This window comes from Engystomops pustulosus, chromosome 3 (genome assembly GCF_040894005.1).
Source record: "Engystomops pustulosus chromosome 3, aEngPut4.maternal, whole genome shotgun sequence".
In the NCBI taxonomy this organism is placed as follows: Eukaryota; Metazoa; Chordata; class Amphibia; order Anura; family Leptodactylidae; genus Engystomops; species Engystomops pustulosus.
The window spans coordinates 93176229-93198771 of NC_092413.1; the positions used below are offsets into that span (position 1 = coordinate 93176229).

General features: G+C 41.5%; 1 protein-coding gene across 2 annotated transcripts in view; it reads right to left on the reverse strand.

Moving 5' to 3' along the window:
* PDE7B (phosphodiesterase 7B) overlaps positions 1-22543 on the reverse strand; it is a 251962-nt gene that overhangs the window by 69953 nt on the left and 159466 nt on the right. The window contains exon 1 of one of the 2 annotated variants that reach the window (XM_072141468.1): positions 19517-20217. The exons of the other annotated variant lie outside the window; for it this stretch is intronic. Within the exon in view, the coding sequence (XP_071997569.1) occupies positions 19517-19739 (223 nt within the window). The 5' untranslated portion in view covers positions 19740-20217. Of the gene's footprint in view, positions 1-19516; positions 20218-22543 lie in introns of those variants that run through there. 2 annotated transcript variants of the gene reach the window in all.

A 22543-nucleotide genomic window follows, 5' to 3' on the forward strand; every position in this document is an offset into this window, starting at 1 on the left:
GAAGATTACCAAAGTCACAGTGCCTGGATTTATAAGTGTCCCTGGTCTATCATGCTTGCAAAACTTCCATGAGGAGGGGAGCACCAAATGTATCCAAGCCAAATGTATTTGGTCCATTCTGTCTTCTTCATGAAAGTTTGAACGCTGATGGAAAACATCATACCATGTGCTCTTCATTAATAATAAACTTCTACACTGTCATAGAGAAACTGTTGTGTGCTGATGAATCAGATTTCTTAGAAAGACTGGTAGTCTTTCTGACAGAAGACGCTGTGATAATGTAGACCTGGGTCAATAATGGCCTTTGGATTTATTTCTGATATATAACTAAAAAATATTCTCAGCATGGTGTATTCTGATAAACCCCTTTGCACAACTATCCTGTATATATAGGTATTTACAGTAAGTGAAGTATGTAAAGTATTATTTATTTATTCCTTATATATTATGTATTTATAAACATTTTAATATTTTCACATTTCACATTTTTTCATCAATTAGAGTGATGGCAAAAATTGAGGAAGCAATAGTACTGTAGGCTGTCTACGCAGTGGTAGCTGCAGACATACTCCTATACATTACAGTTCTATATTTTTATTCTGTGATATATTTGTGCTGGGAATTGTTCTTCCTTTAACATTTTTATCAGTGTTTATGGGATTTTATTACTAAAACATCAATAAAGTACAATTTTTTTTCAAAATCTAATCTATCAACGCTTGTATGCCAGTTTGTGGCGTAGAAACCAAAAACTTCTGTTCGCAGGGTTTTATGCAAAACTACGCTGGGTTGGACCTTGCATAGTTTCACCCAAAGGATAAATCATGCCCCCAGGGGGCAAAGGGGCCATACATTTCCCCCTATGTGTGTAAGTTGGCATGCTGTAGATGTCTCAGTCATTAATATCTGACTTCAGTTTCTGACAGTGATACGATGAATTTGAGCCACTGTTCACTGTGCTCGTCCTCTTCCTCCCCTGCCATAGCAGTTAATCATTTTCATAGGTATCTTTATGTAAGCCAGATTTATCATTTCCGTTTTTAGTGACCTATAATGGGTTGCCTTATTTGTTCCTAAAAGGCAGGTCCCTGGTCCAGTGCCTAGGGACAATATTGAAAATTGTGTTCCTATTGATGGGTTGGATGAGAGAAGTTATGGAGATAGATGAGAAGGATGAGCAAGCAGAGGTAGAGGAGATCAATCATTGTTGAAGTGGTGGTAGTTGGGGTACTTTTAGATTTGGTGGTGCTACGTGAACTGGTAGTTTGTAGTGCCACTTGGAGTAAGTGCACAGCAGGAAAACATCAGAGGAGCAAGGACTCAATGATACCACCAGAGCATTTCACACACTTCAAGTGCTGATAAAAGTGTCAGGAACAAAAATAATGCCTCCTTGTGATTATTCTAGTAGCCAAACTATATTCTAGTAGAAGGTCATCATTTTGTTAAAATCACTTTTTGCTTTTGGACAAACTCCTAATCCTAGAGGTGCACGGCATTGTTGATATGTACAGTAGCAGCAACAGGTACAGATAGTAGAAATCATTGGCCACTGCATGAATGGTAGTGACAAGGGCTAGTGACAAAAAAAAGTCTAATTCCAACAACAGTCATCAGTAATCCACCTTTTTCATGTCCTCCCAATGAACTTCCAATTCTCAATATCAACAGGGAAGAGCATTGCTTCTACTCCGCATCCTTCCTAAAACTGTGCCATACTGTCTTACTCCCGATGGTCTGCTGTTCTGCACTGGGCAGACAACTTGGCAACGTAGTCGGTGATACTAGCAGGAACAGATACTATATCTTGCTTGCTACCCTGTTGCTGCAAGGTGGCCAACATGAGAGATGTTTAATGCATGATTAAATGGGGGGGGGGTGAAGGAGGACATGGCTATTTCAAAGAAACAGCTATAAAAATCTAGGGTATATTTAAGTAAACTCAGCCTCCAGTAAAACTGACTTAAAAAAAGATAGCATTATAACAAATGTCCCCATTTTCTTCATCTATTGCTCACTAGCGATGCTCGAGGCAACATGCCTTATGAAAACTAAGCATTGGTCATCAAAAGGTATTTCCTTCAACCATTTATAACTATATGCATCATATATCTATGATGGTTTTGGACAAATCTGCTGGTTTTGGCTTCAGAAACTGCACCAAAAAAACCTGTAAACACAATCTAAATGAAAATGATTGTGGATTGACAAGTTCAGTTTTTTTATGCAATTGTAGAAGCTAAAGCCAGCTGTCTTTATCCCACTGATTCACTTTCTGTCCATTGAAATATTTCTCAAATGTGCTTGATCCTCTCTGAAGGTTTATTGCGTCAATGCGGTAGATAGAGTAACCCTGAGATTACACACACATTTGTTCAGATTGGTTCTTCTGCTTGATGAGATTCACAACCTTGAACAATTTAACAAGTCTGCTTTTCCAGAGATATTTCATAACTCTTTATCTTTTGGCAACTTTCTTGATACAACATGATAAGCTTCTAAAGACAGCACATATTAGCAAGACTATACAATATATGCGTCTCTTCCCTTCATAAACACCAGCCATGTCTGCCGTTTCCACACATTTTCAATGCTAAGGTCCACATATTTTACACTCGCAAAGAATGTAAGTAATGTAATTAAGCTGTACAATTGTGAATGCATCCGTTGCATCCTTAATATCCTATATCCTAGTCAGCTGCACAATTTACACACCCAAACAGGTGGCAAATATTAGCATGGTAAGAAATGCTCACCAAATAGTTATTTAATAATTGAAAGGTCAAAATTAAAAGTCACATACAATTTCATCTGTTTCATCTAGGGGTCATCTGTAAGTCAGGTGTTCTTAAGTAGGGGACTGCCTGTATATACAAAGGGAACCTGCACAGGTATGAAAGGTACATATCTGACCAATGTGAATTTTAGCCAACACACTAAAAAATTATAATCATACACAAAAAAGACTAAAGAAAGTGTGTATAGGTAATCATATACAAAACTTTATTTCATCAATAAATGCACCACACCATAAATATTGAATATTAAAAACACCTAAAAATGTACTTGAGTTCATGTATAAAAAAAAGACCTATATATGGAACCATGATAAGCCCATATATCACATAGTGACCAAAAAAGAAATCCTAATACCAAATGCCACGTAATGTACCAAATGTACTGACAACAAATGTATAAAGGGCCAAAGCCACTTTAATATATTTGAGGGCAACGAAGCTGCAAAGGCAGACAGACGTGTTGCAAGGAACTGGCCTAACGATAAATTCACTCATTAATGAGTGAACAACAAAAAGCTGCCAAAACTAGAACACTTGTTTTAAAAAGAATGGACAGTCTGAGAAAATCGGATGTGCGAGTAGACCCATAGATTTCTACTACTTTAGGTTTTGTAGGAGAACTGTTCACTTCACCTTTCCTACCTATTAGGTATTAGCAAGACATTGTGATATACTGTTGTGATCTAAGACTACATGCTGCTGTGTTGCCCTAGCATTCCACAAAACTGAACTGAGGAATAAACTACCATTAGTTTAATCGGGATCCACAACTAATTGTCATGGGTGCTCCTGCGACCCATCTCACGGGTCACAGGCACACCCGTGCCCCTCTCCGCTGCTCCAGGTCCCCGGCGATCCACTCACTTCGTCACGATCCAGCGATGAGTTCCCGCCTCCCGACAGCTTAAAGAAATTTAAAGGGCCAGCACGCCGATAATTGGCGCTGGCCAGCCAGCCATTTTGCTTCCATTTCAGGCCCGCCCTTTATCTTTGTGCTTCACAGCCTTAAAGTTCCCCAGCAATGCTCTTGCATTCCTCTGTCTCCTGCATTCCTGTGTTCTCGTGTCCTGCTTTCCCATTCCCATCTGTCTGGACCTCCTGATGCTGACCAAGGATTGGACTTGACGTTGCATCTCTGCCATATGCCCTGATCCTCTGCCTGGACCTGACCCCGAGACTGTCTCCTGCTAAGGAACCTTGACCTTGGCTGCCACCGCGGGCTAGTCGCACCTTTGGAACGACCTGGTGGTACCCTGCAGCAGCAAGTCCATCTGGGCTCTGGTGAAGACCAGGGGCCACTCCGACTCTGGTCCCAGTTGTCGGCTAGTACCACCTCCTGCGGTGGTCCAGTGGATCCACGCATCCCGAATCCTGACACTAATAAAATCACCCTTACAAGGATTCAATTTCTGGTTAACAGTCTATTTCAGTATATACTACAGTATACGACAGATACTGGCTTTCCAAGATTTTGATGGCTTCAGGATTTGTTTTTGTGTCAGGCCAGTTTCACATAGACAAATTTTTTTAGAGTTTTACCTCTGCATTTGTAAACCAAAGTTAAAGATTTGTACCTCCTCTGTGTTTAGGATTCATTTCTTATTCTAGCTTACAAATAATGATGTTAAATACTGACTAGAACACTGACTTATAGTGAAGCTGTCCTTTTTCCTGGAAGTTCCTCTTACCATTTCTTTTTTAACCTGTTTGGACACTTTTAAGATATTAGGTTGTTTTTTTCAAATTGGAATTTTTCACATTCAAATTGGAAACTTTGCGTAACTCCATTTCATTGTCAACCAGCCAAAGCAGGTATGACAGTGACAGTCATGTAACTCTTTTAAAAGGAGACTGACAATAGGTTCTATAGAGAGCACATCTGACAGCATATAATTTGTCTAATCCTGTCAGGAAGCACTCATCAGCACTGTGGAGGAAGGTATCATGCTACACACCCTGAATGTACATAGTGAAGTATTGTTTTGGATCCTTGCCCAACAGTTTACATTCTGTTCTTCCAAGGAAGAAGAAATCTTTAAAGCTGGATGCTGATGCTTTAACTCCACATACTTCAGCACTGTCAAAAATAATACAGAATACACAACATAAAGAACAGTACGCTGTCTTGATCTATTTTACCTTCTGAATAGCACTGTAAAGTACAAATACAGATGACTTATATAATCATCCCCCAAATTTCTAATTAATGTTTACCTTAAAAAAGTAAATTGATGAAGCACAGAGATCTTTCATGAGAAACGTCTTCTCTCTCTGCCTGATTTTTCTTTAGAAATGTATCCAAAAGCACAATGTATTTACAATAGTTGAACATGAACTCCCATGAACTTTTCTTCATGTCTGCAATTGACAGTCTGACATCACAGGCGATTTAGTCAAGGTCGATCTATTTGGCAGGGCATTTGCACATTTAAACGCTAGTGATTTGGATGTTGAAACTCTCACTCTCTTGAAAGGTCAGTCACCAGGGAAAGTCTACGTTCTTACAGCTCAATGCAGCAAGCTCACAGGTTTCATTTGAGCTGTTATCATGGTAAACTATGACAATAAACACAATCTAACTTCAGAGAATGTAACAGTCAATTATATTACACTTTCTTAAATTAAGATTCAAGTCATGAGATAAAGCCCACACTATCAGCCCATTTATGCTAAGGTATATCATTACTCTAACGTGAACTTTTTGAGACACCATGTGATAACAAATATGGTAACATGAAAAGCCTCATATATGCACTTATTTCTGCAACACACTATGACTGCCCACTTGTAGGCTGATTGCAGATGCAAGATAGTGTGTCATATGGTCTACCAATCCGGGTCTTGTCTAGATAATCACTTTAAGTCTTGAACCTTGTAGATCCCAGGAGTGTTAGATATAAACTGTAATAAACGATGGGAATGCAACATTTGTCACGCAGCACCCAAAAAAAAAACTTTCAAGTGATTGTCCAGGTTTTCTACGAAAGTTGATACAATCAGGAGAACTATACCTACCTGTTCAATTCCCTATAGCTCCAGTGCTGATGTGTCAGTGGCCCTTTGTGATACTTGTCTTGAACTGCTGGAGCCAATCATCTGCCTCATTTGCAGCCAGTCATGGACTACAGCCACATTGATGCATATCAACAGGGAATAAAACACAGTAGAAATATATAGGATAGAAACTGTTCAAAAGGGATAATTTATGTATATAATCAAAAATCTCTGTAATTTGTTTTTAAAAAAAGATAAATATAAGATCACTTCAGGTTAAAAAAATTGCAGCCTAAGTGTTACATGATTGATTAACGGGTGGATATGGAAAGAATAAAAACATTCAATGTGCTGTGTAATGATTCACTTTTCAAACAGGCTCCAGCAACAGCAAACCAACCTTATGGGTTAAAGCTGATTTTAAAAATGCCTTTGTCATCATTCTAAATTCCCTCCCAACTTCCTGTCTTGTCCATTGAGCAGGCAAGGGAGGGGGGTGGTGTGGAGAAGAGGAAGAAGGCATGAGGAGATACAGGCTGCAGCTGCCCCTCGCCAGGGTCTCACCACATGCTGCTGGCAGGGAACCAGGAAATGCTAAATTAAAGGGGTATTCCAGGAATATGAACTTCTGATACAAAAACCCATAATGCTATAAAAAAACTTAATGTCAATAGTCACAAAATGGAGCTTAAATAGTTTGATTTTCTGATTCACAAAATTTTATTGCCTCTCTAAAGTTATCACCAAGATGGCCGCCACTGAAAACTACAAGTCCCAAGATCCTTTAGTTCTCAGTAACTCCTCCTCCCTCTTATGCTCTGCTCCCAGTGATGATCTAACAGGTTTTCTTGCTCTGTTACCATAGTAATGAAGTGTAACTGCCATCACCAAAACACTGGCCATACTGGATGCACTGCAACCAACCGACTACAGCCAATTTTAGTGGTGATCACATGACCTGCCCAGGCAGGTGCAGGACATGTGATGTAGACATGTGACCAGCGGCCATCTTCTGTTCTGTGTATGCTCTGCAACGGACCGTGCAGAGGAAATTAACGGACTGATTAAAGGGCCAGTAGCATTTTTAATTATCCATAACAGTGTATGTCATCAGAATTTTCTGTTAAGGGGAGCAAAATTTTAAATAACAACTGATTGCATATTAGCTTATATTTTAAGGACCCATTTGTATATGAATTATGCTGAATCCTGGAGTACCCCTTTAAAGGGGTATTCCGGGAATATGAACGTCTGATACAAAAACCCATATTGATATAAATAAATGAATGTAACAAAACTCAATGTAATTAGCCTCAAAATGGAGCTTAAATAGTTTGATTTTATGATTCACAAAATTTTATGGCCTCTCTAAAGTTATCACCAAGATGGCTGCCACTGGAAACTACAAGTCCCAAGATCCTTTAGTTCTCAGTAACTCCTCCTCCCTCTTATGCTCTGCTCCCAGTGATGATCTAACAGACAGTCCTGCTCTGTTACCATAGTAATGATGTGTAACTGCCATCACCACAACACTGGCCATACTGGATGCACTGCAACCAACCGACTACAGCCAAACTAGTGGTGATCACATGACCCTGCCCAGGCAGGTGCAGAACATGTGATGTGGACATGTGACCAGCGGCCATCTTCTGTCCTGTGTATGTTCTGCAACGGACCGCACGGAGGAAATTAATGGACTGATTAAAGGGCCAGTAGCATTTTAATTCTTCATTACAGTCTATGTCACAGCATTTTTCTGCTAAGGGGAGCAAAATTTTAAATAACAACTAATTACACATTAGCTTATATTTTAAGGACCCATTTGTATATGAATTATTATGATTCCTGGAATACCCCTTTAACTATTTTAAACTACTGAAATGATTCATGACATTCCTGGTGATAGGTTTATTTTAAGTACAGCTTATAGCCAATAACAATACAATTCTATGCATGAACACAATGACGTCAGGGCTACCTAGTATGAGTGCATCTGACTTAACTGCATCTCCAGATACAAAACCTGAGCCCAATTTAGCATCTTCATACTCACAGCTCCTCTGTATGAAATGTAAAGTCTGACTTTAATTAATAAATATAGGATGTCACACCATAGAAGAGAGCAAAGTGATAATAAGATGCACGCACATTATATGGTACTCGATCTGCCATGTTTTGTGGTCCATCTTTATTTGTATATAGTAAAACATAAATCTCTGCAAAAAACACATTAAAAGTGTAAAAACACAGTGCTCTCTCATACATTCTGTTTATATAACACTTTTCGGCAAATGAAAACACCCAGTCATCTGGAAAACCAGTAGATTGAGGAAGTGTTGCACACTGTGCTCAGTCTTCCCTGTTCCAAAATGTTGACTTAATGTATTTACTTGCTGTGCTAAAGCTAACACATACATCCTTAACCATAATTATCCGGCTTTATAGCATACCTGCTCTATTTTTCTAATGGTACAAATGGATGCCTATTCATTATAGTGCAAAGCTGATTGCACTTATGACACTTCATAAGGACCATACAGTAGGATAGTCAGAAATTGACTTTGCAGGTTCTTTCAGGTGCAAACTGTTTTCACAGATATTAAAGAAGTGCCTGCGCCACATTTGTGTCGCACACAACCGTATTGTGGCAAAGCTGCGCTATGTTTCACATGACACAAATTTCTGCACTCCAGCCAGTATATAGCCAGCCCCCTGCCCCCCCAGTATATAGCTAGATAGTCCCTTACCCCCTGGTATATAGCCAGGCCATACTCTCTAGTATACAGCTAGCCAGCCCATACTCCCCAGTATAAAGCCAGCTAGCCCCTGCCCCCAGCATATAGGCAGTAGCCCCTGCCCCCAGTATATTACCAGCCCTCTGCCCCGAGTATGCCCAGCCTAGAAAAAAAATTAACTCTGTTCTCACCTTTCTGACACCCCCTGCAGGTCCTCTTCTTTCTTCTGGTCCGCCGTCTCCGTCTTTGAGTCCTCACGCACTTGCTGACGTCATTCTGTCGGTGCCGCTGGCACCTCCGCTTGTGTCAGCAAGTGGCTGACTTTATAATGTTTGCGACGGCAGCACGCAGGGACCCAAAGTCGGAGCCAGATGAACAGAAGAAAGAAGAGGACCTGTGAAGGGCGTAGGAAAGTTGTGGACAGAGTTAATTTTTTTAATAGACATTTTTTGGGCTGAAACACTTGGCTTATACTCAAGTATGTATGGTAGCTATGGCTTCAGTAGCTGTCTTACCCTACCTGCATACAAACGTGTGGTTTATCAGGCTGCAAACAACAGACTCGTAGTCTGTTTTTCGACCCATGTCATCAACAAGTGAAAAGACTGCCCTAGCTGCACACAAGGACAGGATTGGGACCTGCTCTGAGTTTTGTGGCTGGGCTGACAGAGCCCGTGCAAACCAGAGCCATGTGTATGACCCATAGAAATTAATTTGTCCATGTGCTAACTGTTGTTTCAAAGAATCAACATTTGTGTGAAAGCACCTTTTTAACCATCTTGAATATTAAATGGGTTACTTTAATATAAATTTCAGCTAAGGCTTTGGGGCAGGCTGTTGGTCAAATGTCTTCAAATGTCTGTACTTCTGTCCCTCTTCTTTCTTCTCTTTTCCCCTAGCTGTCTGCGGCGCCTCACTTACTAGAGGAGCACCTGCTCTGTAGCTGTCCGCTGCCTGTGTCTGCTCATTGATGAGAGCGTCAGGCTATGATGTGCCCTGTGATGTGTGTAGAAAAACACACAAAGATGGCGTCCACTGTTTCCGCCCACAAAGGGACACAGCGGAGAGAAAAGAAACAAGTGTGTCCCACAGTAAAGAACCCGGTGAGTCGGTTTAGCTCCCAATCTTGGAACTGGGAGGGCTAGTTAGGTAATGGAGATGTAATTATGCATAGATAGAAAAAAATGCTGAAGATGGCTATAACCCAGTATTTGTCAAATTTCTAGCAGTATACTATAGTATATAAGTGTATATCACATATATAGCAAATCAACCACTGAATCCAGTTTCTGCAGTGATGAAGTCTGACCTTGTTCTGTATTTTGCATCCATTTAGAAACTTCTAGAAAGACAATACATTAAGGACAATTATGAGATTCATGTCAATATTTCAAATAGTCATACAGTAATCTCATAGTATTGTCAGGTTGGAGCTGCAAGTAGGATAACAGCTTTTATCAGGCGTATCAGTCAGTAATCCTTTGGTAATTTAGGGCTTGCACAGTTATATTTCTTTACCCCAAGTGTCTGTAAAATCCGGACAGGTCTGGAATGCTAGAGACTGCGATTTAATTTATATGTGCTGGTTTACTCATCTTAAAATGCAAAGGCAACATTTTGCTTTAGTCCCAAATAAACCATAATTCATCAGTACTTCATGAAGTTCCTCTGAAGCTCTGGAAGAAATCCATCCCCCAATTTAAAATTGGATGGAGCAGTAAAAGAAGGGGGAGGCATATGCATGAAAAATGTGCCTTTCAACTTTGAGTCCATGGCTGTGAGTCATTCTATATTATTATTATCTGACATTAAAGCTGGCCTTGTGTCAGAAAGCCTAGATCTGCATGCAATATGTAAGCTTGTGTCTCCAAGAAAAGCAACTTCGTACCTCAGAGAGTGAAAATATACCCCAGGCCACCTTAAGTGTTCAGGACAATGTGGCATAATAATCCTGCCAGTTCAGTGTGGCTCTGTCATTATTCCCAAACCCTTCCAATGTGCTTTACACACATCAGAGTCTCCTTTAACTTGCAAAACATTAGATTCGCTTTGAAATACTGTAAACGCAGAACTACCTACTCTAAGGACCACGGGCCCACTCAGATCCTCAGGATGTTAATGCATACTTCAGAAACACTTCTATGGTAAAAATGAAAAGCGTTGAAGATGTCTATTCAGCCATGTACTTTCTATATACTTTAACTAAACTCATTCATAACATGTCTTATCTACTACAAAGTACAGACTCGTAAATAAGGCCTAGCCCATTTTAGGATTGACCAAGAGTAAAAAACAGCAGAGGTGAGTACAGGCGGTCCCCTACTTAAGAACACCTTACTTACAGATGACCCCTAGTTACAAACGGCACTCTGGATGTTGCTAATCTTCTGTACTTTAGCCTTAGGCTACAATGATCAGCTATAACAGTTATCACAGGTGTCTGCAATTAAGATTTATTATTAATCTGGTTCTTATGAGAATCCAACATTTTTAAAATCCAATTGTCACAGAGATCAAAAAATATTTGTCTGGGGTTACAATTATAAAATATATAGTTCTGACTTTTACATACAAATTCAATTTAAGAACAAACCTACAGAACCTATCTTGTACGTAACCAGGGGATTACCTGTAGTTATAAAATATATTACTGGACTACAAAACATACCCATTTGTAGAGAACAGTAAATTAACAAGCTTGTTGTCGGTACCTGTCCAGCAACCGCAAAAACACAACCAGGTTTGGCGCTAGCTGTCAGACTAGGTAGGTGGTGGCGAACTCACCCTGAGATGTTCCTGCGGGCTAAGTCCCTGCTTGCAGCAAATAAACCACCCTTACAAGGGCCAACCCGCTATCTGGAACCTGACTAAGGGTCCCTGAGTTACCCTACAAGATGACAGGAAAACTCACTTCGTCTGGCAGCTGGTGGATGGGATCGGTAACCGGAAACAGATATAAGTCAGTGTTCACAAAGGAACACAGAAAGCCTGAGACAGGAAAGTGGGGTCACACTAGGAGATAAACGATACTGAAGGACAAACAACAGATACAGACAGACAAGTGGAGTCAAACGAACCAGGTCAAAACCAAGATGGCGGCAAAGGTACAGAATCGTATAGCAAATAGAATGGTCAGTAGGCAAATACACAGAATAGCAAGAACCAGAAGAGCACTAGAAATCACAGGAGACTGAATAACCAGCATACAATGAAGTGCTGGGCAGAATATAAGGCAGTAATGGACACTACCTCCAGCACTGACTGGCTCAGCCATCCATCACTCAAACCGCAGCTGCATACAAAACGAGTACAAAGACACACCCAGCTTTCCCAGAATCAGAAATGGAGCTGTCAATCACAGGCAGTTCTGGGTGTGGTTTTCCAGCAATAAGCCTGAAACCTGATCCCATCAGTACAATTTGTGAGTATACACCTGTATACTTCCTTGGCATTCTAGCATAGCATAGGCTTTAACAACAGGCTTTCCGCTGATCAAAATGATTATTTAGGAAAGTGATAGAGTCAATTAAAGTCCTTTTCTGTTGTGGCCTAGAATAGTGGAGATCATATAGAGTAAGCCCACTTTTCTAGTGGAGGGGTAAATGCCATATTTACTGATTATCTGAAGGGTTAGGTCCACTTTCTTAGTGAAAGAGGAAAGTGATGACCTTTTTTTATCTGGAGTAGTAGAACTACTTCATTGTTAGTCTAGTGGTTTGCTCATCTGTAAAAGGACTTAGTGTCTGCTCAGTCCTTTCTCCCAAGCCTGCTAGACATGCAATGTGCAAGGGGGTTTTCTACCACTCAAAAACAGGAAAAACAAAACTATAACATAACTAAATATTTTACATCGGATATTACCTAAACCAATCTTTCTACATAGATGAGCAGTGGAAAAAAAGCTTTATACAAAGATATGTTATAAAAACCAAGATTACTACATATAAAAGTTAACACAACTAAACCTACTATATAGATTTGTTACCAGAACCAAGCAAACTACACAGATACATTACCAGACCCAAGCTTACTATATAGATACATTACCAGAACCAAGGTTACTGCCTAGATACTGGACCAGAAGAAAATTAAGACAGGCACAGTGCCCCCACAGTAGCCAATAGTCACACTATCCACCAAAGTAGTCAATAGTAACATTGATCTCCACAGTAGCCAAATCATAGTGTCCCCATAGTAGCCAAGTCACAGTCTCCCACTGTAGCCAATAGTCACACTGCTCCATGAAGCGGACAAATTGCAGTGCCCCAAAAAGCCAAATCGCAGCAGCCCAGAAACAAAACCAAATCACAGTGTTCCCATTAGTAACCCAGTCACAGAGCCCCCACAGTGGCGCCTTCTCTTATTACTTAACACTGGTTTATGCCACAGTGTGTGGGCTTTGAGGCACAAAACTTTTTATTTGTTGTTTCCTTTAATTTCCCTAATGTAACTAATACTGAAAGGGGTATTCCCACGAAGACAAGTTTCTTAAATATACTCAGGATAACACAAGAACACATTTTTTTAATTCACTATCAATAACAAAAATACTAAATTTCACAGATATAAATCTGTCTCTATTAGTCCTGGTGTATACAATTTTAATTGCCCCGGGATCCGACTATAAATCTTCTATGGTCAGGCAGGGCAGATTTTTCCCATGAATAGCTTCTCCTGTCTACAGGATGCAGTGTGCTCTCTGCCCCTCCACTTCCCTCCTCCACCTCTAGAGGAGCTCATACACAGATACTTCCTGCCAGCTAGCTGCAGCATGCACACATTTACTCTACAAGCTACCGGCAAGATAAGCTCTTTATGGCAGGTGAAGGAGGCATATAGCAGAGCTGACAATGTGTGTTATAGCTGAGATATAGTATAGCTGACAGTGTGTGTTATAGGTGAGTTAGCAGAATGTCATAATGTGTTATATCCATCTCATGGATCTCATCATCTCTCATCACAGGTATATTACCTGCCTTTTCTATGTGTTTTTACTATGTTGTGATCACAACGCATATCATTAAAATGCAACTTGAACTTGTAAAATGCACATGTATTTATGAAGTGTTTGCGCCAGTATTGTGTTTAGCAAATGCTCTTTGCCTCACCTGCCACAAAATTTTTCACCTACAGGGGCTTTCCGGTGCAGAGTTGGACCATGCACTGTATTTATTACTGCGATTGGACAGAATTGTGTTGCACGCTGTATGTTAAAGGTGTACAAAAAGTACAAAAAGTACTTTGATTAATCTGGTGAACTCTGCACAGTCGAAGGGCAAACTGCACATAGTCCAGTTTGCACTACTTTTAAAATATGTGGCCCAAAGTTGTAATGACTCTATATAATATACGGGTTTCAGTTTTTGCTGATATTCTAATTTATGGAGAAGTACTTGTATTTCCCATTGAAATCTTATGCTCCTCCTATTATATGTTTCTTCTAAATCTACCTAACTTACACATAGTTACAGTGCAGCAATTATTCCTGGCTGTCTGAATAGTTCCTTGGCTAATATTTCATATCTGAAGTGCAGGTTTCAAGCTGTCCCTATAATATATAGCCTGGGTCAATATAAATCTATTTGATGGGAAGGCACTCAAGGACACATATGTGACATGACTACAAATCTTTTAATGTAGACCTATCCAAGTCTTCCTTACTGCATACATTAGGGCCTAAGGGCACCACTATGTAAATCCATACCCTAACAACTATATCCTGCTATTTATAGATGTGGCTCATAATCCTGGAGCAGATCACAGCACTATGTGAGCTGTATATGTTCGCAGATCCACATCATTTTACACTCATGTGAGAGAATACTGTCGCTGATACAAATAAAAGGTCATTTTTTTCCACAATAATGTGCCCCCTACATATTTCACATGCAAATGTGATAGAGAGATGTACAGTAGTTAGGGTAGATACAGTTGACATGCAAACTACTAGCTCAATAGGTTAGCTAGAATGATCCATAACACTGTCCTACACATGCTTCAATATCAGACTGGTCACATCCTCAGCATGTGTTGGATGTACTGTAACTACAGTAACTTCTAGGTGCCTTTTGCTTATTAAGCAGTGTGGGTTTACGTAGGCTGTTGTGAATGTTTCCTTAAGTAGGAAGCCTTAGACTTTGCTGACGGCACGTGTTATGTACATATGGCTAGCCTAAATAGCTGCATCTAAGAAAGCTTGGTAGACATTAACATTGCAATGCTGTGATGTGACGTAGCTTATTTGTTAGATATATACAGTACATATATGGGTGTAATGTATTATATTACAAAGATACAGTACACATGCTGGTATATTGTATTATATTATAAAAATATTTGGAAGGTGAGTACAGTGTTTGTTTTTTTTCCTACAGGAATTATATTGCGGGCAGGGGCAGGGCAGGCTGTATACTACAGGGGGCAGGGCAGGCTGTATACTACAGGGGGCTGGGCAGGCTGTATACCACAGGGGGCAGGGCAGGCTGTATACCACAGGGGGCAGGGCAGGCTGTATACTACAGGGGGAGGCTGTGACCAATGCATTTACCACCCTTGGCTTATACTACAGGGGGCTGGGCAGGCTGTATACTACAGGGCGCTGGGCAGGCTGTATACTACAGGGGGCTGGGCAGGCTGTATACTACAGGGGGCTGGGCAGGCTGTATACTACAGGGGGCTGGGCAGGCTGTATACTACAGGGCACTGGGCAGGCTGTATACTACAGGGGGAGGCTGTGACCAATGCATCTACCACCCTTGGCTTATACTACAGGGGGCTGGGAAGGCTGTATACTACAGGGCGCTGGGCAGGCTGTATACTACAGGGCGCTGGGCAGGCTGTATACTACAGGGGGCTGGGCAGGCTGTATACTACAGGGGGCTGGGCAGGCTGTATACTACAGGGGGCTTGGCAGGCTGTATACTACAGGGGGCTGGGCAGGCTGTATACTACAGGGCGCTGGGCAGGCTGTATACTACAGCCCGCTGGGCAGGCTGTATACTACAGGGGGCTGGCAGGCTGTATACCACAGGGGGCTGGGCAGGCTGTATACTACAGGGCGCTGGGCAGGCTGTATACTACAGGGGGCTGGGCAGGCTGTATACCACAGGGGGCAGGGCAGGCTGTATACTACAGGGGGCAGGGCAGGCTGTATACCACAGGGGGCTGGGAAGGCTGTATACTACAGGGCGCTGGGCTGGCTGTATACTACAGGGCGCTGGGCAGGCTGTATACTATAGGGGGCTGGCAGGCTGTATACTACAGGGGCTGGCTATACAGTGGGAGGCTGTGACCAATGCATTTACCACCCTTGGCTTATACTCGGATCAATACGTTTTTCCATTTTTTTGTGTTAAAATTAGGGGTCTCAGCTTATACTCGGGTCGGCTTATACTCTAGTATATATGGTATATTATAAAGATATATTGCACCAATCTGTGTAAAGTATCTTTATAATATAATACAATATACCATTATATCTACAAGCAGTCCCCGGGTTACATACAATATAGGTTCCATAGGTTTGTTCTTAAGTTGATTTTGTATGTAAGTGGAAACTGTGTATTTTATATGTGTAGCTTCAGGCAAATTTTTTTTTCACCCCAGTGACAATTGGAGTTTCAAAATTTTTTGCTGTAGGATTACCAATAAAACCTCATTACAGACACCTTACAGCTTATCACTGCTGCCAGGAAGTAAAGTAAAGCTTCCAGAGAGCTTCACCAGAGGTCACAGTGGGCAGAGGGGTCCGTCTGTAACTAGGGGTCATCTGTAAGTCGGGTGTCCTTAAGTAGGGGACCTCCTGTATTGTTAAAATATTGCACCAATGTTTGTAAAATATTATAAATATACAGTGCATTCATTGATGCAATGCATTTTATAAACATACAGTATAAATAAAAGTCTATGGAAAGGTGAAAAATGTGGTAGCAACACGGATGACAATCAAGGCTGAAACAAGCAACTGACATAATTTACAAGCCTTCCATCTTTCTTTTGCAGATCTACAAAAACAGCTGACATACAACCCACCATTTTTGCAGAGACACTTCTAAAAAAACAGATAACACACGGACCGCAAACATGGTGGATGGATCCATTGTTTACGGGAATGAGAACAGCACACGTTCTTCTTTACCTCAGCTCATGCAATGTATAATACACACAAAAAATACATAGGATTGTAATTATGTATCTTATTAAAAACACAGATAAATAGACAAGACCACAAGCAATGGTAATAACGCATACAACATTATTTAAAAGAGGCAATCTGCCAGTGCTATGTACTTGCAGAGGAGTACATGAGGCCTTGATCACTGTAACACTGTAAATAATATTGACCCATTTAAATGATCCTTAAGATTTATGGTATGGGCTATAGATCATCTCTTCTATGCCCCAGCCTCTGGCTCTTTTCAGCACCGTATATAATACGGCATGATGACAGGAATGCATCCAGCCATTTGCCACTTGACGCAATAACATTATCGAGGAGGATTTCTTCTCCTGCCATGTTAAAGCAACCTGTGCTGTGGAGAGTTGCAGTAAAACATATCCTTTGGTATTTAAAGAATGCAGAATGAAACTGAATATAAATGTAGGTTGCGGACCTAAAGAGACAGATAACTAAATGCAAAGTCCATGAAACGGATACACGCCTGTCGCTATAAATTATTTCTTAACAAAAAGTTAATTTAACCATAGTACAACCTTGTTATTACCAGCACACAGGAAATTCCACTTGCCTTTTTTCAGGCTAAAATTACAGGTACAGAAATTTTACCCAGTCATCAAGACTTCCAAGTACAGGAGAAATATATGTGTGTAAGGTAAATGATACCTTAAATTATACTCCTACTGATACCCAAATACTGACTGCTCCAGGTATTGAAGATCTAGACCAGAGGTGCACAAGCTTTATTGGTCTGATTTCCACATCGTCTTTGTACAATTACTAATACAGACCTTAGAGCAAACTACAAATACAGAGCACAAACCAGATGATAATAAAACTTGAGACCTCCATGAATACTACAGAAGACCCCCAGAGCAGACCTTTAATACTCAGAACCCTCAAAACAGATGTATAGTACTGGAAAAAGAAGACACTAATACTGGAGACCCCCAGAGCTGACTTATAATACTGGAGACCTCCCTCTTCCAGTCCAGACTTGTACTGGAGACCTCCAAAGCCTTTAGGGTACATTCACACAGCGGTATGCACGGCCGCACAGCGGCGCACGGCCGCACACACGCCGAAAGATAGAGCATGCTCTATCTTTTTGCGGTGTGCGGGCCGGATTGGTGCCACACATGTGTGGCACTGTATCTGCGCCGCTATTGCCGTCTATGGGGACGTACATGCGGCCGCAAATTTGCGCCCGCATGTACGTCCCCGCAGACGGCCATGTGAATGTGCCCTTATAGTGGAGACCTCAAGCAGATTTAATAGTGGAAACCCCCAGCGCATATAATAATAGTGCAGGCACATAATAGTGGAGGCCTCCAGAGCAGGAACACAATAGTGAAGACCCCCCCAGACTGCTCTGGGTACTGCACTACCCTGACACTGGCACATAGAGCCAGCATCAGAAGCCAAGGCAGAGCAGGAGATACTGTGGGCAGCAAGTACATGTCAGCGTACTCACCACTACCTGGCCTCCTGTACTAATGGGAACTAATGGTCCATAAGGACCTGTGCGTGGTTTAGTGTCCCAAATTGCCCTGACAGATGCCCTTTAAGAATAGAACAAACAAAAGCACATGTAAAGTAGGTTTTCGAGCCTGGACATAAATAAGCTCCTGGTTTCTAGAGTTCCTCCTGTCAGCATGGAATGCTACCAGCCAGAGGGAAAAGAAAGGAAAGAAAGGCAGTCTCAATCCTTCTACACGTATTAAGGCAATACACACGGGGAAAGACTCCTCGCACTGACATCTTATAGGCCCCCGTAATTACCCAGTGATTCCCCACTTGATGGTTACTATGGAATTATAATTTTCAGAGTTTACTGTTCAACCATAAGTACAGACATCATGACTACAATATCATAAAATTATACAGAACTTTCAAATATCTTTATTGTTTCAATTTCACTGGTAGTGGTGCTCTCTGCTGAGAGGCTCTTACAGTGCATCAGTGCATGAAATGTGTATTAATACCGAAAAAAACAGTTTTATGTGAAATGTAAAGTGTTTAGATTTATCAGTTAACAAAGCTGGTCAGATCTGCAGAACTGAGCATTGGGTTGTAGCAGTGTCTCATAGTCATATACAAAGTAGGGTCAGCAGCAGTTAAGTATTTACTGTATATCTTATACATAACTAAGTGGGTCTGCTGTATAATATACAGTAAACATATTTTTATAGACAATAATCATGCACCTATATTTATGAATATGATAAATAAAGGACCAGACCTACTATCCACTCATTTAGACTAAACCACATACACGATTGCTATTTTTGACATGTCTTACATTGGATCTTGTAGCTGTATTCCACTAGAAAAAAGAAGCCACAATAACCATAACTTTAAAAAGATTATCAGTCATTTTTATTTCCCTGTGGGTTTCAAATATATGTGTACAGTATATTTCTTATTTCTTGCAATATTATTTATCAATTCTGTAAATGTTTTGCACATTTTGTGTTAAAATCTCATTTTCTAACCAACAAGCTGACAATGGTTCTATACTCCACTTATGGCGAAAACTGAACGTATAATGAAATAGATAGATAGATAGATAGATAGATAGATAGATAGATAGATAGATAGATAGATAGATAGATAGACAGAAAGGACATGATAGATAGATAAGATAGATAGATATGGATAGATAGATAGATAGATAGATAGATAGATAGATAGATAGATAGATAGATAGATAGATAGACAGGACATGATAGATAGATAGATAGATAGATAGATAGATAGATAGATAGATAGATAGATATGAATAGATAGATCGATCATGCCTGCATTCTTACCTGGCAGTGCCCCCAGGGCATCCTCATTGGCCAGCAGACCTCTCTGCTTCACACTGTGAATGCCGTTCTTGGACTTCCATAGTAGTTTCACCATCTCTATGATCTCCGGCAGCTCACAGCCCAGGCTCCCCGAGTGGTAGGTTGGCAGACTACCCATGTAGGTCGGTAGCAGCACCTCACCTGTCCTCCAGCTCTCGTTATAGCATCGATCCAGCACTGGCATCCTGCCCCGGAGAGGCGCCCACAGGGGCAGTCACGCCGTATGCTGCGCTAGGGAAGCCCACACAATGACAGCCTCCGGGTTAACGCTTGCAGCGCCGGGCGGCTGTGAGGGCAGGCTCGTGCAGTCAGATAGCAGCTCTGGTAAAGCCGGCGTTACGCAGTGCATACAGTGGGCTCAACCCTCAGGCTGGCGCTGTACTATGCTCCTGCCATGTCTTCTGCCCTCAGGAATAGGTGCCCGGGCTGCTGAGGGCACGACGTGCCCAGCACAACAACCAGTGAGTGACTGGCAGAGAGAGGAGCTTCACAGAGCAGCTGCCTCTTCCCCCTGTGCTGGCAGGGAGCCAGCTCTTCCTTCCTCTAGCTGCTCAGTCATGAGGGCACCGGTGCAGCTTCTCAGTCACACACATGTGTGGTGGCCATCCTGGCAGCTATGGAGGGGACTCTAGTGAGTCACCGGCGGGCGGCACATGTTGTATAACTTAGTAATCAGCTCTGCATGCTGTAATACCAGGAGGGAATTACCAGGGGCACGCTACTTACACCGTGCCAGGGATGACTCGTGCTCACATGTGGAGACACAGGTGGACCTCTCTACAGGGGGCTGCACAACCCATTCTAAATACTTACTAAAGGAAAGAAGAAAGATTGAATATAAGTACTAAGATGTGTGAAGGTGGCCTCAGCTCTCATCTATTGGCCCAGATTTAAGAAAGGTACAGCAGACAGCACTAAATGTGCAGATTGCGTTAGATTATTGAATACTGGTGCACAATCTTTAATTATCTGGCGCATCCTAGGTGCACCTTTAACCCTTTATCAACGACACTAGTTTTCAGCTCAATGACCAGACTGGATTTTTCAAATCTACCCGGTGTCACGATAATTGGTCATTGCTTCGGAACGCTTTAACATAACCAAGTGATTTTGAGACTGTTTTCTCGTGATACATTGTACTTCATGTTAGATGTAAAATTTAAGTGATAAGTTTTGCGTTTCGGTCTAAAAAAATTGAAAATTTGGCAAAAGTTTGTAAAAATTCTTCATTTTCCAAGTTTGAAATGTTCTGCTTTCCAGAGCGAAAGTAAAACTTAGAAACTTTAAATTTTTTGGGGAAAATACATTAATTTAGGCCAAAACTGACAGTTTCATAATAAATTAAATGATGAAACGCTCTGCAACATTTGATGCCTAATTTCTCCCGAGTGTACTGATACCCCTTATGTGGTGGTACACTGCTGTATGGGTGCACAGCCGGACATAGGATCAAAGCAGCGCTATTCACAGCAGATTTGTATTGTCACATTGTACAAGCTATAAATTAAAATTTTTTTTGGTAATGTGAACATATGAGGGCTTATTATTTACGGCAGTGATTTTCAACCAGTGTGCCGTGGCACACTAGTGTGCCACGACACATGGTTGGGTGTGCCGTGGGGAAAGTTCCCCAAACTATGGTGCCCCCTGTGTTTTGTTTCCCAACAATGCGCAAGGATGCGCAGTCACAGCTTCTTACAATGTAGGAGACGTGTACAATAACACATGCGCAAGCTTTGAACCTCGCACGACAAAATGAGGTCAACGAGGCTGGCGCTTCATCCTGAGAGCGGAGAGACTCTCGCATTTGCCCACCGCCAAGGTAATGCCCACCAATAATGCTGACTAAATGAACTTTTGCCTGAATATATGAACTGTTGGCAGAATACTCAGCATATGAGCTGGTACTTTTAGTACTCCAGCAGTATACTGCATATAACAATGAGAAATGTAAAATGAGAAATACTATAGTCATGAGGCTGGAGTACTACAAGTACCAGCTCATATGGTGAGTATACGAGCTGGTACTTGTACTCTGGCCTCATGGCCAAAGTACTTCTCATTGTACCCCTTTATTTTGCAGTACATGAGCCACATAATAATCAGCACCAAAAAACAGGGAGAAACTGAGAACTGTTGGGGAAGAGCCTCGTGTTTGTCTTTCCACCATTCCTGCCAGGATATCCCATTTGTGTTTATCGAAACAGGCCCAGGTTTCACACTGATTGAATAAAATAAAATAAATGTAGAATCTATATTATTAACCCTTTCACGACCCGTGACGTAATAGCACGTCACGGGTCGGCCGCGGGTGCATGGAGAGGGCTCACGCGCTGAGCCCTCTCCATAGCCGGTAAGTCTTTGCTGCATATTGCAGCAAAGGCTTACCGGTAACACCCGCGATCGGTGCTAGCACCGATCGCGGGTGTTTTCACCTCGATCGCCGCCGGCAATGCTGCCGGCGGCTTCAAAAGCATGGCGGCGCGTGGGCGCCGTCATCTTTTCGAGGATCGCCGCTCCCCGTGACGTCATCGGGGAGCGGCGATCCGTCGCCATGGTAACCTCGGGTCTCGCGAAGACCCGAGGCTACTTCTGGTTAACCCATGCATTACAATGTGCTATCAGCACATTGTAGTGTATGAGGAGTAAAATCCCCATATACTGCCATACTGTAGTATGGCAGTATATGATAGGATCGTACAGACTCCCTAGGGTTAAAGTACCCTACGGAGTCTGAAAAGTACTAAAAATAAAAATAAAAAAAAGTTAAAAAAAAAATTATAATAAAAAACCCTAAAAACTCAAATCACCCCCCTTTCCCTAGAACTGATATAAATATAAATAAACAGTAAAAATCATAAACACATTAGGTATCGCCGCGTCCGAAAATGCCCGATCTATCAAAATATGATAACGGTTTTTCACTTTGTTTAATCCCGTAACGGAAAATCGCGCCCAAATTCGAAAATGGCACTTTTTTTGTCATTT